At 36.7% G+C, this 16,795-nt stretch overlaps 2 protein-coding genes across 4 annotated transcripts; both read left to right on the top strand.

Moving 5' to 3' along the window:
• The first annotated feature begins 213 nt into the window (after positions 1-213).
• LOC127944249 (40S ribosomal protein S21) lies at positions 214-2,033 on the top strand. 2 transcript variants are annotated; one of them, XM_052540123.1, is made up of 6 exons: positions 214-304; positions 647-727; positions 900-963; positions 1,251-1,322; positions 1,567-1,622; positions 1,989-2,033. In XM_052540123.1, the coding sequence occupies exons 2-6, from the start codon at positions 678-680 to the stop codon at positions 1,996-1,998; spliced, it is 252 nt and encodes an 83-aa protein (XP_052396083.1). In that variant the 5' UTR covers positions 214-304; positions 647-677; the 3' UTR covers positions 1,999-2,033. The 2 variants fall into 2 exon arrangements, with proteins under 2 accessions (XP_052396083.1, XP_052396084.1); XM_052540124.1 differs by having other exon boundaries at positions 1,567-1,632.
• Positions 2,034-3,420: 1,387 nt separating this feature from the next.
• On the top strand, positions 3,421-16,429 carry LOC127944754 (acetyl-coenzyme A synthetase, cytoplasmic). Of its 2 annotated transcripts, XM_052540973.1 has the most exons (19): positions 3,421-4,184; positions 4,989-5,184; positions 6,630-6,721; positions 6,816-6,919; positions 7,138-7,210; positions 7,856-7,931; positions 8,204-8,312; positions 9,152-9,199; positions 11,165-11,302; positions 11,407-11,577; positions 11,687-11,820; positions 13,071-13,203; positions 13,295-13,351; positions 13,868-13,948; positions 14,034-14,142; positions 14,251-14,319; positions 14,617-14,793; positions 14,999-15,073; positions 15,163-16,429. In XM_052540973.1, exons 1-19 carry the CDS (start codon positions 4,058-4,060, stop codon positions 15,288-15,290), a joined length of 2,097 nt encoding a protein of 698 aa, XP_052396933.1. In that variant the 5' UTR covers positions 3,421-4,057; the 3' UTR covers positions 15,291-16,429. The 2 variants fall into 2 exon arrangements, with proteins under 2 accessions (XP_052396933.1, XP_052396934.1); XM_052540974.1 differs by lacking the exon at positions 9,152-9,199 and having other exon boundaries at positions 3,423-4,184.
• The last annotated feature ends 366 nt before the right edge of the window (positions 16,430-16,795 follow it).

The raw sequence follows: 16,795 nt of genomic DNA, 5'->3' as shown, positions 1-16,795 counted from the left end.
ATATTTATTTGTATAGTTTCCCATAAAGAGCTCTTTTATTATTATTTTTTTAATTTTTTTAATGTTTTTATAGAGAACATGTAAACAACATTACAGAAAAAACAGGCATCCAAAAAAGAAACTCCAAAGATGATGAAAGCAATAATAATAATAATAATAATTATAAATAATATTAAGTAAAATAAAAGGAGACATTCACAAGAATTTTTCCCATAAAGAGCCCGCACTCTTATTGTGTCTTTCGTGTGATGTCACTTCCTGGCCTTTTTTCCTTCCTTTCCGTGTCGGCCATTTGTGATAATCGGTAAGAACATCACGAGCTCTAAAGTACAATGAGATTTTTTACTGTTTTGAGCAAATATTTATAACATATGCCTCACACCATTTATGCACGGGACTGTTTTGTACCGCGTGTGTCACATATTCGCCGAGTAGTGTGTTTGGAGTGTTTTTGTATCGTGAGTGAAGGGTTAGCGGGGCTGAGTCGCTACACGTGCGGGGCTGACCGAACTCTCCCCAAATCAAATAACGTTACACGTTAAAATACAACTCTCAGTTTTGCTTCCAATTTGTAAAGAATGGTGTTTATGTGTGAATATAGCTTGGTATATGTTCGGATACTTACTGGTTTGATTGTTTACTGCAGACTGAGCTGATAATCATCTAATAAAGTCAGGATGCAGAACGACGCTGGTGAATTCGTGGACCTGTACGTCCCTCGCAAATGGTGAGCTTCGATGGAGAACAAACGCTTGTTTGGTTTAGGAACTTATGTCATTTAATCCTAAAACTGTTCGCACAATTTATCTAGAAACATATTTGCAGTTAAAATACTGGTAAAAAAAATTTGTGAGCACATTTGTACACCATATTTTTGTTTATTCTTTTTTTTTTTCTAGTTCTGCTAGCAACAGAATTATTGGTGCCAAGGATCATGCCTCCATCCAGATCAACATTGCTGAGGTTTGACATTGTTTTGAGCATCTCAAAACTATTTTATTTGGTTTGTGTATCTACACATACGTATTATTAGACCTCAAGCATATTATTACAACTGTAAAATGCAGTTTAGGCTATATACATGAGAAGAAAAAAAATTATTTGACAAAATTGTTGGTGTATGTTTTAAGTGACACCAGCTGAAATGACAAGTGTTAGATACCAATAGGTCTATTAGTCTATTATTGTATTCTAGCGAACAAATGCTCGTAGATCTGATGGTTAATGTGCTGCTGTTTATGGTGTTTCAGGTGGATAAGGCTACAGGGAGGTTCAATGGACAGTTCAAGACCTACGCCATCTGTGGTGCTATCCGGAGAATGGTATGTTCAAGCACGCTTTAGAGAATTGTTCACCCAAAAATTATCAATTTAGCCTCTGGCCATCAAAGATGTAGATTAGTTTTTTTTTTTTTTATCACCACAACTTTGGAGAAATGTAGCATTATATAACTTGCTCACAAATTGATCCTATGTAGGTTATTAAAATGTCTAATTTGGAGTGTGTTCGTATAAATGTGAACGCATGGATTCATGTGGTCTCAAGACTTTGCTTTGTGATCTGCAGGGTGAAGCTGATGACTCCCTCCTGAGGCTCGCAAAGAACGACAGCATTGTGGCAAAGTAAGCCCATGTCAGTGAACTGCTGCTTTTTCATCTCCTCCTTGATTTTTTTTTTTTTATTTATTTTTTTGAGTGTGTGAAAAGAGATTTTAAACTTGCTGTAAGATTAAGTTTTCCTGTTCAGCAGCTGATTCTTTGTTCTATAACCAGTATCAGTGAGCACTTTGAAGAGTTACAAGGCAAAATGTCCTTATGTGAAATCCTTTGTATTAAAGTCTTTTCAATAATGCCAAAACTAATTTTAATAACTCTCATAGTATTCACTGAATTTCTGCAGTTGATCAGATTTGTGGTGCAATTGTGGACGGTTTGTTACAGGCGGATGCTAAGTAGGTTTCTCTCTAATGATTGTTTTTCTCTTTACAGGAACATCTAAAGGAATTTCTTTGTAAAATAAAACCTCAAATTGGACACTTGTGTCTGTGTCTTTAATAGATGGTAGAAGTGCATGAGAATTATTAATGGATGCTTGTTTTAAGTAATGTAAATGATCATCTAAGAAGAAATGAATTACCAATTATTGTAAGACTAAATCAGAAGGGAGTACTTTTAACCATCATAGGAAAAGAGAACCAGTTCTGATGTTAGGAGTGCATTTATTTGACAGGACCAGGTTTACTAAGACTTACTGTAGGTCACAATCTGAATGAGCATCAGAAGAGGAAAATGAATTCATATACTTTTGGAGAAGGTTCAGCTGCAGTAGAAATAATGGCCAGATGGAGGAGATAAACGGAGGTGATCTAGTTAGTGAGACTAATTATATTAACTATCCGAAGTAATCAGTGTTGTGAATATAAGTTTAAGTGTTCTAACTTGAAATATGTAACCTTTTACCAAAGTAGACTTCAAAACACTGGAAGTAATGCCCTAAGAACAAACACTTAACACACGTTCCGGTGCACACAGTGTGTGGTTTTTATAGGAAAATACCATTTTATAACTAAAAGAATGGTTAGTTTGTGTGATTCTCTTTTTTTTCTGATATACCTATCTATACCCATCTATTTTAGTGGAAAAAAAGAAGCTATAATGTATATACACTGATAATAGGTTGTAACGACGGGCCTCCGTCCAGTAGAGGTGCGGTTGAGCTCAAACAGCCTCCTACTGGAGGAGCTCGTGTGCGCCGCACACTCTTCTTCCTCTAGAGGGCGCCTGGAGGCCCGGACACCCGAAACCTTCATAGTGCTGCATTCAACTCCAGTGTTAAATATGATATAGATGACAGTAAAGTTACGCCCTTCGCCACTGCTTTTGAATATTAATCGTTAAGTTAATCTCATTTGGCATGCTTGAAAGTTTAGTCGGAAACTGGAATTTGATTACCAATAATAATAATAGATTTATTCGTATCGTTTAAAAGAGATGTTACAATAAATATTATGGTTATCCCCTACTGGAAATTTTTGTGAGTGTAATTATGGCAAAATCTACTTAATGTCTCGTTCAAAATAATATTCATATATGTGTACTTTTGATTTCAATTGATTTCAAATAAATAAATGTTACTTAACTTCACTAATAAATCCCCGAATTTTGTGGTGTTGAATTCCGTACGTAATAATAATAATAAATGCTAGATAAAAAATAATAATAATATGTGACTTACAATGCCCCATTGTATTTTTTTCTACTTTTTTGTTTATGGTATTATATAATTTTGTTAAAAAATAACAAGTAGGCCTACCGTGAATAGTTAAATTAGGAGAGGGCCAATAAGAAACAACATCCGGTAGATTAAGCCCCGCCCACCGAAGAACCCTTGGCTCACGCTAATTAACGTTCTAGTTGCGTTCATTGTTTCTGCGCTTCAATGGCTGTCCTGCAGACACACTGAGGGTTTGCAATCCACGCTTGGAAGAATGACTAATCTAAAACTGCATGCACGTCTAATTTGATTGCATGTTTGATTAAATTAAAAGCTGCATTTCCTCTCTAATGCCGGGAATTTTTCCAGCTTTAATCGACCTTGCACAAGATAACCTCAAACTGGAGGACAACTGCTGTCTGTTTGACAGCTCTCAAGTGCATCTTAATTTTTATATATAAATATATTTTTTTCTCTCTGTACGACTTACTCTAAGTCCAAACTTACATTGTTATTTCGTCTGCAATCGTCGGAGTAACATTATAGCTTGTTTATAATAATAATATTTGCAAGTCCAATATTAAAACGCGTCTCGGACAGCTTTTCCTTTCCTTTAAGAACTAAATCCGAATCGTCGCCGCTTCGTTCAAATACAACAGCAGCGCCAATCTAGATTCAACTTTTCTCTTATTTGATTATATTTCAGACTCAAATGCACACAGCGGCTGTTTGGGAGTGAAAATCACTCTCCCACACGGAAGTGACTCACACACGTTAGGCCAGTGATCGTTTGTGTTTTCTAAGTGTCTTTGTATTAGTTGCGTCTATTGAATTAGATATCAAAATGATTCCTGACAAGGCTCCAGGCGAGGATGTGTTACACGCTTCTGGAGACTTGAAGAAACAAGCGCACATCCCCAGCTTTGAGAAATACAAGGAGCTCTACATCAGATCTGTCGAGTCTCCTGAGGGTGAGTTTCATTGGGCTGCTCATTGACAGGTTAAAAAAAACTGTTTTGTTAAAAGCTTCACTTGGCTGTATCTCAAAGCATCGTGCCCCTGTTAGACAGCAGTTTTGGACATCTGTAACCCACCTATTTAAATGTAAACATTGCATTAAATCTGTTATTGTAGGATCTAACCAGCGTAACTCGATTTCGTTGTTCTTGAAAGTGTTATTGTTATTTGCAATATCATTAAATGTTGTTGTTGTTGTTGTTTTAATTCTAAATACTTAAGAAAAATTGTTACTTTGCCCACATGCACTTTCTAAATAAATAAAAAAATATATTACATTCCCTTTCAGATATGCTTAAATAAACCGTTATTCTCTGTTTATACTAGTGCAATTTAAATAAAATATATTTTTTTGATTTTAATAATAACATCTTAATATGCTTGTTGTTGTTGTTTTATTAAAATGCGTTTTAAAAAATACAAATTCACACTTTGTCCACATGCACTTCCTAAAAAAAACACCACATGCCCTTATAATGTTTAAAAACATTACCCCCTGTTTATAGTAATACAAATAAAACATTTGTAATAGTGGTTTTGTTGTTGTTTTTAATAGTAAACATATTAACAATTATTGTTTTTTTTTTAAATACTTTAAAAATATTTAAAAAACTGTTTACACTAGTACAATTGAAATATAAAGTTTTTAATAATAATAATAATAATACGCCATTCATGCATTTATTATTGTTGTTTTTATTTTTGTTCTGCATCAGCTGTGCATAAATGTTCTGGTGTGTTTGTCCTGTTGTGTCCAGAGTTCTGGGGAGATGTCGCCAAAGATTTCTTCTGGAAGACAAAATTCACCGGGAAGTTCCTGGACTACAATTTTGATGTGACCAAGGGTGACATTTTCGTGAAGTGCATGGAAGGTGCCACAACCAACATCTGCCATAATGTTTTGGACCGCAACGTCCATGAGAGGAAACTGGGTGACAAAGTGGCTTTTTACTGGTTAGTTTTTGGGAATTATGTGGTTTAAAATGTTTCGGTTTGCTCCAAAAGTTGTGCATGTGACATTAAGTCTTTTCTTGTATTTTGAGAACGGTGTTAGTGTGTTGAATTTCAACGTGTCTACTATTAACTGTCATTTTAACCAGTGTTATTATACAAAACAACAGACAGTACATGTAATGACTCTGAATCAACATTGGTTTATGATGATTGCTCATGGTTCAACCTACAAACTTTCAGTAACCAGTCCAGTTCTTTAAGCACAAGCAACACAGTTACATTCAGGTTGAGACCCGGATTTTTGGCCATAAATTTACAAGGTATAGATCCCTTCCAGGTTACCTGAGTCAATATAATATTACTGGGCCTGGTCTATTAATAAATTAACATGGCAAATGTTGACAGACGGGTAAGACAGAGCAAAACAACTGAGATAAATTTAGACTCTCGAGCTGTTTTAGTAAATCATGGACGCTTGAACCAGGTCCCTCCAGTAGCGCTCCACCCAGAATGAGGTGCATCTGCAGTGCTGCATCTTCATAGAGATTATTTCTTCATGTGCATTGCAGTGGATCACTTTATCTCTGCTGGATGTTGTCCAAGCAGTTTTTTTGGCAGTCATTGTTCATCGGCATTCAGATCTACAGAAATAGCTTGGAAACTCTTTACGTGCAACAAATGTGGTCCAGGCAGTTGCTTTCGCAATGCCAGTTTAGCAGTTGTGAAGTTTTCAGCCGTTTCGTGTTACGACATAAGTATAAATCATTTCACTTCTGCAGTTGTTGTGTTTTGCCAGACTTTTCCTTTCTGTCTCGGAGCACGGATCTAATTTAAGAACGTAAGCTGACTTACAAAGTCAAAATAAAAAGCTACTTATTAACCTGCGGGTGACATTCAAGGGCACTTCTCACACTAAAATAAGTCTTTCCAGAAGTTTACAGCAATATCAGAAACATTGAGAGTGAAAATTGAACATAAAGGTGAAACTAGGAGATGCAAAATCATGTTTTGTCAAACTGCTCCGTGTCTCATGTTCATACTTTGCTGTTGAACACAAGTGACAATATACATGACTGGTGGATGAATTAACTTTGTTATACTATATAGTATGTTGGAAAGTTGTTGTTTTTTTTTTCTTAAAGAAGTCTGTTATGCTCATCAAGGTTGCATTTATTTGGTGAAAAATGCAGTAAAAACGATTATATTATTACAATTTAAAATAACTGTTCTCTAAAATTATATAATTTAAAACGTATTTTATTTCTGTGATGCAAAGCAGAATTTTCAGCATCATTACTGCAGTCTTCAGTGTCACACGATCCTCCAGAAATCATTCTAATATTTACCAATGTGGAAAACAATTGTGCTGCTTAAAATTTTTGTGTAAACTGTGAATAATTACCGTCGCTTATGATAGTCATATTTCTGGGTGTTGTCTTGGACAGGGAAGGTAATGAACCTGGAGATGAGAAGACCGTGACCTACAGAGAACTGCTTCAGCAAGTCTGCAAGTTCGCCAATGTCCTTAAGTCACAAGGTAAAACTGTTGGTGTAATATTGACCAGCAGCAGGTTAAAGATCTATCCCTGATATTGTGTATTAAGACAATGTCCTTTTCTTGGACTGTGCAGGCGTGAAGAAGGGTGACCGTGTATCTATTTACATGCCCATGGTGGTGGAGCTGGTGGTGGCCATGTTGGCCTGCGCTCGGATTGGAGCGGTCCACTCTATTGTGGTCAGTCCTTGGTCTAATCTGGGATTTTAGCTGTGTTAACCAACCAGCTTTTTTTTTTTTACACGTGTAAAGACAAATTACCCATACTATTTTGCAGGGTGTGATCTCTATCAGTGCCCCCAACCATTTGGCGCTGTGTCAAAATGTAATTCATAAGAAAAATACAATAATTTGTTGCAGCAGTATATTTACTCACATTTTTGTATTCACAACCCAAGTTTGCGGGTTTCTCCGCTGAGTCGTTGTGTGAAAGGATCATGGATTCAGAATGCTGTATTCTCATTACGGCAGGTAAGAAAAAAATCCAATGTGATTTACTCAAAGTGTGTAATCCTAGAGTAGCTAATCCCAAAGTTAATCAACCGCATTTCCATCTACAGCCGAAGAGCGCAGCTTTACACATTGTTCACAAGTGGTGTTAATCGTATTACCATCAAAAGCTGTTGAGCCTGCTGCTGCGATCTTTGAGTAGTGACAGGAAACCAAATGCTGAGAGTTTGGCAAGTTTAGAAAAGAGAATGAGTTTCGGAGATAAGTTTGACCCCCTAAACTAAAACTAAAGAAAAACTAACTTATGTTCAGGACTTTCTAATAAACGTGCTCTTCACAATGTTTTTATATTGCTTTCTTGCTGACAAATGTCAGGATATATACATAGATTGTCATTGTAAAAGAAAACCTAGTCTTGTAGGTAGAGCTGAAGTCTTTTCCGCTGCATTGAGCTTGATGCAGAGTTCATGAGATCATTAGAGGATTGCGAGTGGACTATAACCATCAAATACACATTTCAGCCAAGATAAGACCGACATCTTTTATCACCTAATAAAAGTTTACTGTCTTTGTCTTTTGGGGATTATCTGTGAATAGCAGATTTTAGGTAAATTGAAAAGTTAATAGACATTGTTTTTGTTTGTTTCTCTCCCTTTCCTTCCCCAGATGGGTTTTACCGCGGTGATAAGCTGATCAGTCTGAAGCTTATAGCTGACGAGGCGCTACAGAAGTGCAGGGACAAGTATGATTATTAATTAGTTGTGCAGTTCTTATCATATGTGCATGTACTCACAGTTATTAGGTTTAGTTTGTCAAACATTAACTAGTAGCGATAAAGGACGATGAGAGGAGATTGAAAAAAATGATGCTTGTTTTGAATTTGATTTCCGAATTCATTTCTGAATCCGTTCCATTTCTGGTCCCTGAATGATTCTTTTCAGGAAATATTTTGAGAGAGAAAGACTGGACTGGACATTGTTTCACTTTATTTTTTCATGTCTTTCACACTGTCAGGTCTTTCACAGTGGAGAAGTGTATAATGCTAAAACACCTCACAAAGGAAGATGAGGCTTCGTCTGGATCACTGTCGCCCCCAGCCAAACGCGCCTGCCCCGATCTGCAGGTGAACTTAACCTCTTCTTAACCAGCTGACAGGCTTCACACTTTCAGCCTTTTTTCATCTTAATTAGTTTCTTGTTCATTCGGACATCTCCACATTGCTGCAGGTGTTTTTGTAAGAAGCCTATGTTAAAAAAGGCTTTCTTTGATCAAAATACAGTTAACATAATAGTAATATTGTAAGTATAGTAATATAACTATTTTCTATGTTAACATATTCATAAAGCTGAATTTTCAGCATCATTTCTCCAGTCTTCAGTGTAACATGATCCTTCAGAAATCATTCCAGTTGTGCTACTGATGCATTTTTAAACTAAAGCCCAATGAGTTTAGTTTATAATGTAGGTTACAAAAGAAGCCACACACTTTGTGCATGGAAAAAAAACTAGCCTTAATGTATTATAACACCTGAATCAATGGAGCGCTGTCTAAGTAAATGGGAAATAGATTCCGATGAAAAAGTACTGCATTATCCCTTTGTTAAGGTTTCTCAACCGTTAAGTCTTGTCCTGTCCATCTCCTGTGAGTTCTGAGTCTTGCATTGTCCTGAGTGTTACAGATATCTCATGGTTATTTATCCAAGGTTTTGTCACTGTTGTAAACCCATAAAGGCCTGGCATGATTTCTGAGCTGTTCTGCCGAAGACCTTTGCAACAGTTGAATGTGATATGTGTACATTCATCAATGCAAGATGACCTGTATTAAAACCCTAATTCTAATAATGTCAGTCGGACTTCTATATAAAATATCTTTATCATTTCATCTCTTCCTTCAATGTGGCTCCACGTCTGTGTGTCCCTTTCCTCTTTCGGTGTAAGTAATCTCTCCATTAACCCCCTTTAGCAGGAGAAACAGAAAGAAAGAGTAAGGAAGGTCCGTCCCCCCCCACAGGTATTTCATGTCTCCATTGTGCATAACTTCTTTTGTTTAAACTCCTCATGTGTTATTAACACGGGTTTGTGTGCTCATGGGCGGCTCTCTCGCTCTTTGGATGGCTTAAGACCTTTATCACTATTCTCAGAACGCTGTGTGTGTGTGATTGTTGGTCTGTCTGTGTGTTTGCTTTTGCAAATGCAATTTACACATGCATCAGACTTGGTGTTCAGCAGTAAGCTATGAGACCATGATTTAAAGGCATATTCTTGATTATTCAAAACTTGACGTCTTCAGAGCATTAATGCCTTAATGCATCTCAATGCATATAATATGTTAACTAATTCTCTATTACATTAAAAATTGAGATGAGCTGCTGTTCAGAATTCTAATGTTTGTGAATGATGGTTTCCGTTTGATCTGATCACCAATTCTGATCCATGAGCTGGCACTGAAAACCTTTTACTGTGCCTGGTAAAAGTACTGATAGTCACAGCTCTGGTAAATGACTGGTGTGTCCTTGAGTCCATGTTCGAAATAATCTCCTCACATAAACTTTATTGGTCCGCTAGTGCACCGTTTCCTCACAGGTGTCTGGAAAGCTCTTTTATGTTTCTAGTGACTAGATCTTGTGTTAACAGTTGTATTCTCTCTGTGTAGTCCAACACTAACTCTCTCCTGTGAGCTCCATGCAAATGCTTGTCACTTAAATGAACTCAAAAGTTCATGTAGTTTTCCCTCAGTCTCTGAACTGCACGAAAACCTAGATTTGTAGAGTTGTCTGTTACATTCATGTCTCTCTTTGTTTGTTCGTCAGTGTTTTTGTGTTTTGTTAACTCAATCTGATGTTTTCAGATGCTCTCTGTTTCAGTTTTGAGAACACGTTTGACTTAAGCAGATGGGCTTCTGTGCTCCATTTACTTTGGTTAGATTGAACTGAATGAATCAAATAAGTCTGACTGGAGTAAATACCACTACGAGCCTCTAAATAACGTGTTATATGCATTTTGTATTAAATTAGTAATTTTCCACTTCAGTAACTCTTCACCGTAGAAATGAATTGAAAACCCATTGTAATCAATAAAACTTGTTGAAGTCTATTATAGAGCATGTGGACTGGAGGGTTTAAAAGCATGTTTTAAAGCGATTGAAAAGCATGAAAATTATTGAGTAAAAATAGTTTGTTTAGCTGTGGAATTGTAATTTAAATCTATTAAAAATAGTTTTCGTTAATTGAAATCAAGCTATGATAAATAGTATATGGAAAAACATAAATCAAAATGAGAAATGTTGTCCTGGCAATAATTACAAGTTAAAGTACTTGAATTATTAAAACTGAAATGAATATGAAAAATATAATAAAAATAGTTAAATAGAAATACATTTTTTTTTAAAAAAGCATAGCAATGTTACTAAAGCTTAAACTAAAATGAAAATTTGAAATATAAAAAAGCTAATTCAGAATAAAAAAAATAAAATACTATTATGCTACATAATACTAAAATAACACTGATCTGGTTATGCGTCACCAGTGTAATTACTCTTGCTAGAGTTGGCTCTGGATAAATTGTGCTTGTAAACAAGGAAGTAACCGGAATTAGTTATATATAGATGTTATTTTAACATGATTAAAAAAACACTTTCCAGAAAATATTACAAGTTTATCCAGTTTATGAGATGACTGGCTACAAGAATAGTGATCAAATACATCGATAAAGCAAAAGTTACACACCTACAAAACAACCAAATTCACTTGAACAGACATGATGTTATAACTACAAACTGGAACGAAGTAGGGACTTCTCTTTACTTGAAAGCAGCATTAGTTCTGTTCCGCCCAGCGTCATTACAGTTTACGACCTTCTCAGACTGATTTGATAACATCATGTTCCCTAAACGTTGTACTGTTCTCTGAAGTGTGACACCAGGAAGTTATATGGGACGAGGTAACGATGAGCGCTGTCTGTGCTGTGATTGGTGCAGGTGCCGTGGAATCCTGAGGTTGATTTGTGTTGGCACTCTCTGATTGGTGGAGCATCAGAGGAGTGTGAGCCTGTCTGGTGTGACTCAGAAGACCCGCTCTTCATCCTCTACACCAGCGGCTCCACTGGGAAACCCAAGGTAGATCCTCCAAACAACCCAGTCCTCCTCCAACTGTGTGATATTTGCTCTCCATATACATCTCAAATATATATTTATCCCTCTTTTTTGTACCTCTCCACTAGGGAGTATTGCATACAGTGAGTGGCTACATGCTCTACACTGCGTCCACCTTCAAGCTGGTGTTTGATTATCACTCTGATGATGTGTACTGGTGCACTGCGGACATTGGTTGGATCACCGGTCACTCATACATCACATATGGGCCGTTGGCAAATGGCGCGACCAGTGTGTTGGTGAGGGGAACACCTGATAAACACTTTTTGTGTCCGATTTTGCATTACGCCATGTTAATAACACAATGAATCCTCTACATAAGCATTTATTGTTGTCCTCTGTTTCTAGTTTGAGGGTCTTCCCACATACCCGGATGTGAGCCGAATGTGGGAGATTGTAGATAAATATCACGTCTCTAAGTTCTACACAGCCCCCACCGCCATCCGGCTCCTGATGAAGTACGGCAGCGAGCCCGTTCAGAAGTACGTTTGTTGTCTATTGTGTCTGTCCTAGATTTAGTAAACTATAGAGAAGCTTTCCACAGTCATGGAGAGCCTGCCTAAATCAGACCGTTGTTATTTACGAACTTAGAAGTCATGGAAATGTAAAAAAAAATCTTAAAATATAATAGGAAACATGTAGTACTGTTCAAAATGTTATGCTTGGTAGATTTATTTATTTATTCAGGAATTTAATACTTTTATTGAGCAAGGATGCATTACATTAATTAGATGGAGTCATTGTACAGGCCTATGTTGTTAAAATATATTTATATATATATAAGAAAAAATATAAAGAATATAATATATAAAGAATCCTCAAAAAGCATCATACTCCCCCCCCCCCCCCCCCCCCCAAAAAAAAAAGTTATCCTGAGCCATGAATTTTTTTTTTAGAATGTACAATTAATTTTCTTTTCTCTTTTTTTTTTTATTTTTTTTGTGAAATCCTTATAGAACAGTTAAGAATAACTAGAAAAAGTGTGAGAATTTATTGGACAAAATGTGAAGACGGACTGGATGGCTGACAGTCTAATAAAGCTCTTTAAAACTTGCTTGTACAATGTTGTCTAGGTTTTAAATAATATGAAATATTTTTTACTGACACTGTGTGTGTGTGTGTGTGTGTGTGTGTGTGTGTGTGTGTATATAACTAATAGAGTAGTATAGTATTTACAGTATAATGTTTAGGAATAAATATTTAGTATTATGAATCTGTATGGTTTTATTGCCCTCCCCATTGCCGAAGAACACTTGATGATAACACTTGATAGTACTCATCTCATCATGTGTTATGTAAGTGCTCTGTATTTCTGTCTTGCTTAAAAAGTCTGCAATCAGAGCTGTGTTTATAATACCGTTCACTGAACATTAAGTGCAGTGTGCTTTTGCATACAACTGGTGCCCGTATGTGCAAACTTTCTAACCTCAACCAGCAGCACACAACCTTGATACAGCACCAACAGAAACTTCTACTCATTCTTCATTATTCCTGTTTTCCACATTTTACAATAATAGAGTGAACTCTTCAAAACTATGCAATTAAAAGTGCAAGTGCTGGAATGACTATTTTAGTCAGACTTGTTTTTTTGCCATGCAACACAACTTTTTTTGTCTAATTGAACTAATTGAAGTTGTTTAAGCCTAAGTGCCTAGATCATTTTGTTGTACATTCAGGTGTGTCCTAGTTTTTTAACGGTACTCAGAATAGTTTGTGTGTTTGTTGTCATCAGGTATAAGAGGACCTCCCTGAAGATTTTGGGGACCGTAGGGGAGCCCATAAACCCTGAAGCTTGGCTGTGGTACTACACCGTGGTGGGAGAGAAGAGATGTCCGGTGGTGGACACCTTCTGGCAGACTGAGACGGTATGAACTGGACTCTAACCACCCTTGTAACTTACACCCATGTTGCTTTCAATCTGTCTACAGTGTGGTCTTTTGTTTGTGTCTTCCTCAGGGTGGGCATGTGTTGACCCCTCTGCCGGCCGCTACTCCCATGAAGCCTGGCTCTGCTGTGAGTGAACCTGTGATATGAGTGAATTAATAAATCAATAAAAAATGTTTGGGGTCGGTAAGATGTTTTTGTATTTGAAAGAAATCTCCTACGCTCACAAAGAGACTCGTTTAACTAAGAGAAGTTTTTTTTGGTGCTCAAAAAACTTTTCTTATTATAAGTATTAAAAGCAGATGTACTGCTTGATATTTCTATGGAATCTAAAAAAAATAGCATTTATGTGAAATATACATTTTGCAACATTATAAATGTCTTCAATGCCACTTTTTTGTATTTGAGTGCATTCTTGATAAAAAACTATTTTACTTATCCAAAACTTTCGAACAATAGTGTTTATATTTGTCATGTTGCTAAAAGATATAAGGCTGATGCAATGTTCATTACCACAGAATATGTAAAATAATTCTGTTGGTTTCTACAAAACCAAAACATATTTGTTTAATTAAGTGTAGTATGGTACAGTAGAATTGCTTTTATAAATTACTGTATGGTGGTTGATGTTTTTTCATTTTGTAGACATTTCCCTTTTTTGGGGTTGTACCTGCTATTCTGAACGAGTCAGGAGAGGAACTTGAAGGCCCAAGTGAGGGCTATCTGGTAAAGTGTTTTAAATGTATTAACCCTAATTAATCCGCTACATTATATCCCTCCAAGCTTATACACGAGTGCCTCTCTTCCTCAGGTGTTTAAACAGCCTTGGCCAGGTGTGATGAGAACTGTGTATGGGAACCACGAAAGGTTCGAAAGCACCTACTTCAAGAAATTCCCTGGATACTACGTGACTGGAGATGGTAATTTGTGATGTGATTCATATTTAGTTTTACTATAAGTGGGCATCGTATAACTGTGAAGTGAGAGAAGGTTTGTGCTTTAGTTAAGGGTGTTATGTGTCTGTCCAGGATGTCGCAGAGATAAGGACGGGTACTACTGGATCACCGGAAGGATAGACGACATGCTGAATGTGTCTGGTGAGTAGAAGATGAGGACATTCGTTCATTTATCGTTCCTTTAATCCCAGTGTGGAGAGAGAAGATGTGTGGACTGGACCTACAGATGCTAAAACTATGCAGATTAATGAGTTTGAAAAAAATGCTAATGATGAAGCCCAGGCCACACGTTGTAATCATTTGTCTCTTGCTCGTTTTCTATCTCTACTGATATGACTCTAGAGATCTACAAAGCACCGAAGTGGTCTAATTACCAACAAAATGGCCTGTAATAGAGCAAAAGCTCTGATGTATTGGTGCTGGATCTGTTTGTTCCAGGGCACTTGCTGAGCACTGCAGAGGTGGAGTCGGCTCTGGTGGAGCATGAAGCTGTGGCTGAGGCAGCGGTGGTGGGGCGGCCACACCCTGTTAAAGGCGAGAGTCTCTACTGTTTTGTCACTCTCAATGATGGAATCAGTTACAACCAAAAACTGGAGGCGGAGCTTAAAAAGCAGGGTGTGTATAAAGCGTTCATTCAAGAATTACGATTCTGTCATCATTCAGTCACTCTCATGTAAAAGGAGGGTCACTTTTCATCCCACTGGCTTCCATTCATACGGATATGAATGCGGGACACAGGCAATGCAAGCTTATGTGGATTTTGTGTTCCAGAGTTCAATGTATTATATGCATGTATAAGTGTTTTTGTCTTTTCACACAGTGAGAGAGAAGATTGGTGCCATAGCTACACCTGACTACATTCAGAATGCACCCAGCCTTCCAAAAACCAGATCAGGTATTAGTATAGGACTGTTTATTGTTAGTATTTACAAAAAGAAATTTAATTCTCTAGATGAATACTTAAGTGTTCTTCTGTTTTATTAGGTAAGATCATGCGGCGTGTCTTGCGGAAGATAGCATGTAACGAGCAGGATCTAGGTGACGTGTCCACATTAGCAGACAGCTCTGTGGTTGAACAACTGTTTGAGAACCGCTGCTGTTCTGCTGTGTGAGCACCAGAGGCATCCATCACACCGCCACCGTCTGACCCCGACACCAGCTTCAGATCTGGACGGAAGAGGATCATTCTGAGCTACGTATAATGGGGTTTAGGATAACGCTAGTGGGCAGACAAAAAAAAAAAAAAAAAGGCTTAGAGATGTATAAGTTTTGCCGACTTTAAGAAATCTCTAGGAAACCCAAGGTTTGGGTTTGGCATAGTTTTAACTGCATTTTTTACAGGACCCACTTGTATGTTAGAAATCATTGTGTTACTTTAACCCCAAAAGTTTATTTTTATTATGTTTAATTTCCTCCTATTTTCTCCATGTTAATTTCATTCATTAATCTTTATATGACTACAATGTCCTGCTCTAAATGTGCCAACATAACCTCAAAACATTTTTTTTTCATTACTTAAACAGGAAGATAAGACTGTATGTGTCATGTTTTTGTTGTGTACTATGTAATAGCGCCTTTTAAAATCACTCTGCTTTGGTTGAAGGTTTAATTGTTAACATTTAAAACTACACTTTGTGTAGAGCTTTCAGTACAAGCCAGAGCATGCATTAATATTTACCTGAATAACATGGTATCATGCAGGTGCCTCCAATGTTAAACCATTTGTCTACCGTGGATATTTTATCCCTGGTTCAGTCTGAAACTTTGTGATAAAAGTTTGTGTTAGAACCTTATTTTATATTTACCCAGGAAAGTTATAAAAGTGCTAAGATTGACTGCATAAAGGCTGTATGTTAATTTGAAAGTGCATTCAACAGAAGTGAATGACATTGATGGAGAAAAGTGATCAATTTCCAGCCGTTTCATGAGCGTGTGGTGCACTCATGCACCAGTACTGTATCTCTGGACTGTTTTGTGACTATTGTCTAATTGTTTTCTTCCATCTTGGTATTAACTGTTTGTTGATCAAGTTTTGGATATTTCATAGCTTTTATTGTGGTTGAGTATTAGTGGTCAATGCTTTTCTCAACCCTGTCAATGTTCACTAGCCTGTATGATGAGCGACTGAACCTTTGAAGTTTGGATTGTTTTTTTTACCCTTATGTTCCTTTTCCTTCATTTTCTTGTAACCATTTGAGCAGAGCAATGTCTCAAGCCGAACTGTGTGTATTAAAGTGCTGAAATTTTAAAATGGTTTTGTCATGTTTAGGGTTTCTGCATGTGACTTTTGCATCCCTTCTACTTTTTCATGTATGCAAGTTGCGTAAGTCATAATGATAATGCTGCTATTGAAATAAATGTATGATTATATTTAGCAAAGATTAATAAAATAACCAAAAGTGACAGTCAAATAAAGGCTGTTCTTTTGATTCCTTAAAGAATACTGAAAAAAGGGGGGAAATGCACTCAATTTTTACCGCATTTTAGGGGCAAATAAATGCAGTCATGGTGAGTTTAAAAGACTTCAAAAAAACAATAGAAGATCTTACTGATCGAAAACCTTTAAAAGGTAGTGCATGTTCCAGGTTTCAATAAATATGTTTACCAACCTAAAATA

The sequence above is a fragment of the Carassius gibelio genome, chromosome A23 (assembly GCF_023724105.1).
Source record: "Carassius gibelio isolate Cgi1373 ecotype wild population from Czech Republic chromosome A23, carGib1.2-hapl.c, whole genome shotgun sequence".
Classification (NCBI taxonomy): domain Eukaryota; kingdom Metazoa; phylum Chordata; class Actinopteri; order Cypriniformes; family Cyprinidae; genus Carassius; species Carassius gibelio.
The sequence above is the reverse complement of the archived record's forward strand: the minus strand, read 5'-3'. Positions and strand labels throughout refer to the sequence as shown.

Excerpts from the sequence above, each read along its gene's own strand:
- LOC127944754 (XM_052540973.1), top strand. The coding sequence starts at position 4,058 with ATGATTCCTGACAAGGCTCCAGGCGAGGATGTGTTACACGCTTCTGGA. Across the intron at positions 13,204-13,294 it reads CCTTCTGGCAGACTGAGACG|GGTGGGCATGTGTTGACCCC; the intron begins GTATGAACTGGA and ends TGTCTTCCTCAG. Across the intron at positions 14,794-14,998 it reads GGCGGAGCTTAAAAAGCAGG|TGAGAGAGAAGATTGGTGCC; the intron begins GTGTGTATAAAG and ends CTTTTCACACAG.
- LOC127944249 (XM_052540123.1), top strand. The coding sequence starts at position 678 with ATGCAGAACGACGCTGGTGAATTCGTGGACCTGTACGTCCCTCGCAAA. Across the intron at positions 728-899 it reads CTGTACGTCCCTCGCAAATG|TTCTGCTAGCAACAGAATTA; the intron begins GTGAGCTTCGAT and ends TTTTTTTTCTAG. Across the intron at positions 1,323-1,566 it reads GTGGTGCTATCCGGAGAATG|GGTGAAGCTGATGACTCCCT; the intron begins GTATGTTCAAGC and ends TGTGATCTGCAG.